Source organism: Otolemur garnettii, unplaced genomic scaffold (genome assembly GCF_000181295.1).
Source record: "Otolemur garnettii isolate 467f Iridium unplaced genomic scaffold, OtoGar3 scaffold00144, whole genome shotgun sequence".
NCBI classification, from domain to species: domain Eukaryota; kingdom Metazoa; phylum Chordata; class Mammalia; order Primates; family Galagidae; genus Otolemur; species Otolemur garnettii.
This window is the reverse complement of record NW_003852539.1, coordinates 243,298-247,456: the sequence shown is the minus strand read 5'-3', so window position 1 is coordinate 247,456 and position 4,159 is coordinate 243,298. Positions and strand designations below refer to the sequence as shown.

General features: G+C 45.7%; 1 protein-coding gene across 2 annotated transcripts in view; it reads left to right on the top strand.

Annotated features, from left to right (window-relative positions):
- ZNF691 (zinc finger protein 691) overlaps positions 1 to 2,033 on the top strand; it is a 7,629-nt gene extending 5,596 nt beyond the window's left edge. For both annotated transcript variants that reach the window (XM_003798955.3, XM_023518656.1), the window contains exon 2: positions 488 to 2,033. In XM_003798955.3, the coding sequence (XP_003799003.1) occupies positions 497 to 1,351 (855 nt within the window). In that variant the 5' untranslated portion in view covers positions 488 to 496 and the 3' untranslated portion in view covers positions 1,352 to 2,033. The remainder of the gene's footprint in view (positions 1 to 487) is intronic.
- Positions 2,034 to 4,159: the final 2,126 nt, after the last annotated feature.

The window sequence follows — 4,159 nt, the reverse complement described above, 5'->3', positions numbered from 1 at the left end:
GGCGGGTCCGGGCTGGGGATTCGAACCCACCACCTTAGGTGTACGTGGCTGGCGCCTTAGCCAGTTGAGCTATAGGCGCCGAGCCTGGCCATTTTTTCTGTTGCAGTTGTCATTATTTTAGCAGGCCCAGGCTGGGTTCAAACCCACCTGCCTTAGTGTATGTGGCCCATGCCATAACCACTGAGTTATGGGCACTGAGCCAAAAAAAAAAGATGTTATTTAAATTGCACAAATATCATCTGTTGGTGGTGGGCAAAATCAGTGCCTTCTTTTTGCATTGGTGTATAGCTTTAAATATGTGTGAAAGTTTGTCTCTTGAAAGTTAGTAAGGAAAGGTATTCTGTCCAAGTATTCCAGTTGACTGAGGTTATTTCTGATGGATGGTTCTGTGGGGAAGGCATACATCCCTTCAAAAAGAATAAAAGATTCCCTGTGGTCTGGCCTGACCGATGGAATAAAGGTATTGGCCATTTGTGTTCATTCCCAGGGTTCAGAGATGGGCAGTGAGAAGGAACAGAGTCCAGAAGCACACCTGCCTGAGGAAAGGGAAGGGGGTAAGCCTTGGAGAGTGGATGACTCAGAACGTCCTTGTGTCCCACCTGGGGAGAAGGAGCATGGGCAGGAGAGCCTATCTGAAGAACCACAAGAAACCTCTCCAGAAAAGCCATGGCAGAAAGTCACTGCCCTAGCTCGAGAGCCAGGGGACCTCATTATTCATCCAAGGCCGGAGGCAGAGGAGAAGCCCTTTATATGTGCCCAGTGTGGCAAAACCTTCAATAATACCTCCAACCTGAGAACACACCAGCGGATCCACACTGGTGAGAAGCCATACAAGTGTTCAGAATGTGGCAAGAGCTTCTCTAGAAGCTCCAACCGCATCCGGCACGAGCGGATCCACCTGGAAGAGAAGCACTACAAATGCCCCAAGTGTCAGGAGAGCTTCCGCCGGCGCTCAGATCTCACTACACATCAGCAGGATCACCTGGGCAAGCGGCCATACCGCTGTGACATCTGCGGCAAGAGCTTCACCCAGAGCGCCACACTGGCTGTACATCACCGGACCCACCTAGAGCCAGCTCCCTACATCTGCTGTGAGTGCGGGAAGAGCTTCAGCAATAGCTCCAGCTTTGGCGTGCACCACCGTACTCACACAGGCGAGAGGCCTTATGAGTGCACTGAGTGTGGGCGGACCTTCAGTGATATCTCCAACTTTGGAGCACACCAGAGGACCCACAGAGGGGAGAAGCCCTACAGGTGCACTCTATGTGGGAAACACTTCTCCCGGAGCTCAAATCTCATCCGCCACCAGAAAACACATGTGGGTGAGCAAACTGAAAAAGATTGCAGCTGAAGGACAAGCACAATGTAAAGTGAGGGAGAGAGAGAAGACCCCAACCTAGTAGGGGAAGAAAATCTTTGGATCTGTTGCTGCTACTTTGATCTCAAGCTATTTATCCTTTGGAGGGAGAATGGTCTCCTATTGCCTCTGAAGCCAGGATCTGCAGGAAATCCTAAGAAGGGACTCTGAGTAAAAATTCTTGCCTCTTTCCAGGTCAGTTTCTTATCTTGGGAAATCAGAGTACCCAGTTTTGGCTTCACCTCTTTGGGGTGAAAGAGAAATGCGGTAGACTTAGAACATGCTTATGTTATTAGGGCAGCAGTGTCCTGGCCTTTGAAGAAGTACCTGTGAGATGGGTGTCATTATCTAAAGTCCTCCAAATTGTTTATGAACTTCTTAGGGCACGCTGTAGTGGCCAGCTAGTTCTCATCTGCTGTGCTCCAGCTTTGCTTCTAGATCTCTGGGCTGGAAGAGAGTTGCCTTCCCTATGGAAGGGGCCTCTTTGATCTGGAGAAGAGATCTGAGGTCCTGCCTTAGGAATGAAAGGGAAGCCCTCAGGGAGCCATGATCCAGGGACATTCACGCTCCCCCATATTTGTTACTTTTCCTTCCCTCAACTTGCCTGTGTTTCCCCCTGAGTGATTAGCAGTAAAAACGTCTATGAAAAGGAACTGTGTACTTATTTGGGGAAGAGGGGAGCTGGGGAGATTATTCCACTGCAGTCACTCTGAAAGGGAGTTGAATTCCAAGAAAGACAGATGGATAGCCACTCTGAAAAGCAAAGGAAAACCAGCTGAGTCTCTGGGGGGCTCAGAGAGAAAAGAAAGGAACTAACATTAAATGAGCATCCAGTCCATGCTATCAATTCTAGTAGTCACATTTACGTTTCTTTATCTTACTTTGTTGTCACTGCAAAAGATGAGGAAACAGAAGTGAGGAAAGTTGAAATCACTTGATGTGAATCATGTAACAGGTATGGGTGGAGCTACAGCTCATAGCTGGGCCTCCCTGACTTCCAGCCAATGCTTTCACTCACTTTGTTGACTTCTAAAGGAGAAGATGCTTGGAAGGCTGGTCTGGAAGTGGGAATCAGTATAGCCTCTTGATATGGCTTTGGACCATTCACTCTATTGGAAGTCAGTACCAAGTATGAGAACCTTTTCAACTTTAAGTTATTAATTGGACACTTTTCTGTGCCTGGGGAAAATGGCAGTGGCAGGGAGTAGGGGTGAAAGGTGGGATAAAATAAGAGATTTTAAGATCCATAATTAGAGTCTTCTCCTTTAGTAGCAGCAATAGTTTAGTCTCCACAGCGGGGACAGGTTGGCAGGAATCATGCCTGGCATCCTGTCCTGGTTTAGGCCTGGCTCCGTATGGCACATTTCAGTGTTTTCTATATGGAAGTTTAGTGTTCACCCACTTTTCCTCTAACAAATACGTAAGACCCCTTTCTACCTCTCTTGTCTGCCTGGGGCCTTGCTCTTCCCCAAATAGTGAGAGACCGTCATCATTTGTAGCCAGTTGGCAGGATGTGATTCTGGCACCAAGCTTGGAACTGATACCACCCATGACCTTACCTAACAGATGGGGATCCTGCTGCTATTCAGGAATGGATGTGCTGAGAACTTTACACTCATTATCCTACTAAATTCTCACAATAATCCTGTGAAGTAAGAATTATCTGCATTTGCCATATGTTGAAATGGGTGGGCAGAGAGAAAATGACTTGGCCTATGATTACAGAGAGAGTAAATGGTAGGGCCAGGAATGAACTTCTGCTCAAGTCAAAAGCCTATAATTTTGAACTTTTGCCCAAATTGTAAGCCTATATTTTTTCTAATGCAGGCTTTAAAAGTCTATAAAAGAAGACTTATAAAATCATTCCTTTATATTTGTAGAGTACTTTACAAAGCATTTTTGTTTCACACACATTTTCCTATTTCTTGAGAATCTCCCCCAGAATATTTTATTTTCTTTATTTTTTTGAGACAGAGTTTCACTACATCACCCTCAGTAGAGTGCTGTGGTGTCACAGCTCATGGCAACCTCCAACTCTTGGGTATAAGCAATTCTCTTGCCTCAGCCTCCCAAGTAGCTGGTACTACAGGTACCTACCACAACACCTGGATATTTTTGTTGTTATTGTTGTTATTGCTGTTTAGCTGGCCTGGGCTGGGTTTGAACTGCCAGCCCTGGTATATGTGGCCAGTGCCCCAACCACTGAGCTATGGGTGCCAGCCGTATAGTCCCAGCTACTTGGGAGGCAGAGGCAAGAGAATCACTTAAGCCCAAGAGTTTGAGGTTGCTGTGAGCTGTGACAGCACAGCACTCTATTGAGGGTGACATAGTGAGAGTCTTTTGCTCTCAAAAAAAAAAAAAAGCCCAGAATATTTTAAACATATAGTCACCCATACAAGTCACTTGCTTGTATAATCAGCACATAACCTAATAATAAAGTACCTAATGAATGCCAGTTATTATACACTTACTATCTTTGATCTCTATACTATTTTTTAAGGCAATAATGTTCCCATTTTTTAAATAAGAAAATTCTGTGAGGTTGAATGACCTAACTTATTGGCAGAGCTGGGTTTTGGATTAGGTGTATCTGATCCCAACGCCAGACTCTTCATTTTACTCACTACCAAGCGAGGTCTACTGGTCCCCACTTAGTCTGAGAAGCTTAGAATGACTATCCTTCTAGACCTGAAATCTTAGTGATAACTACGGTGACTTTATGGACATCTCTGTTGTCAACTAGGCCCAAGACCAATGTACCAAGCACCTGCTTTGATCTTGGGACATGAATCCCCAAGCTAA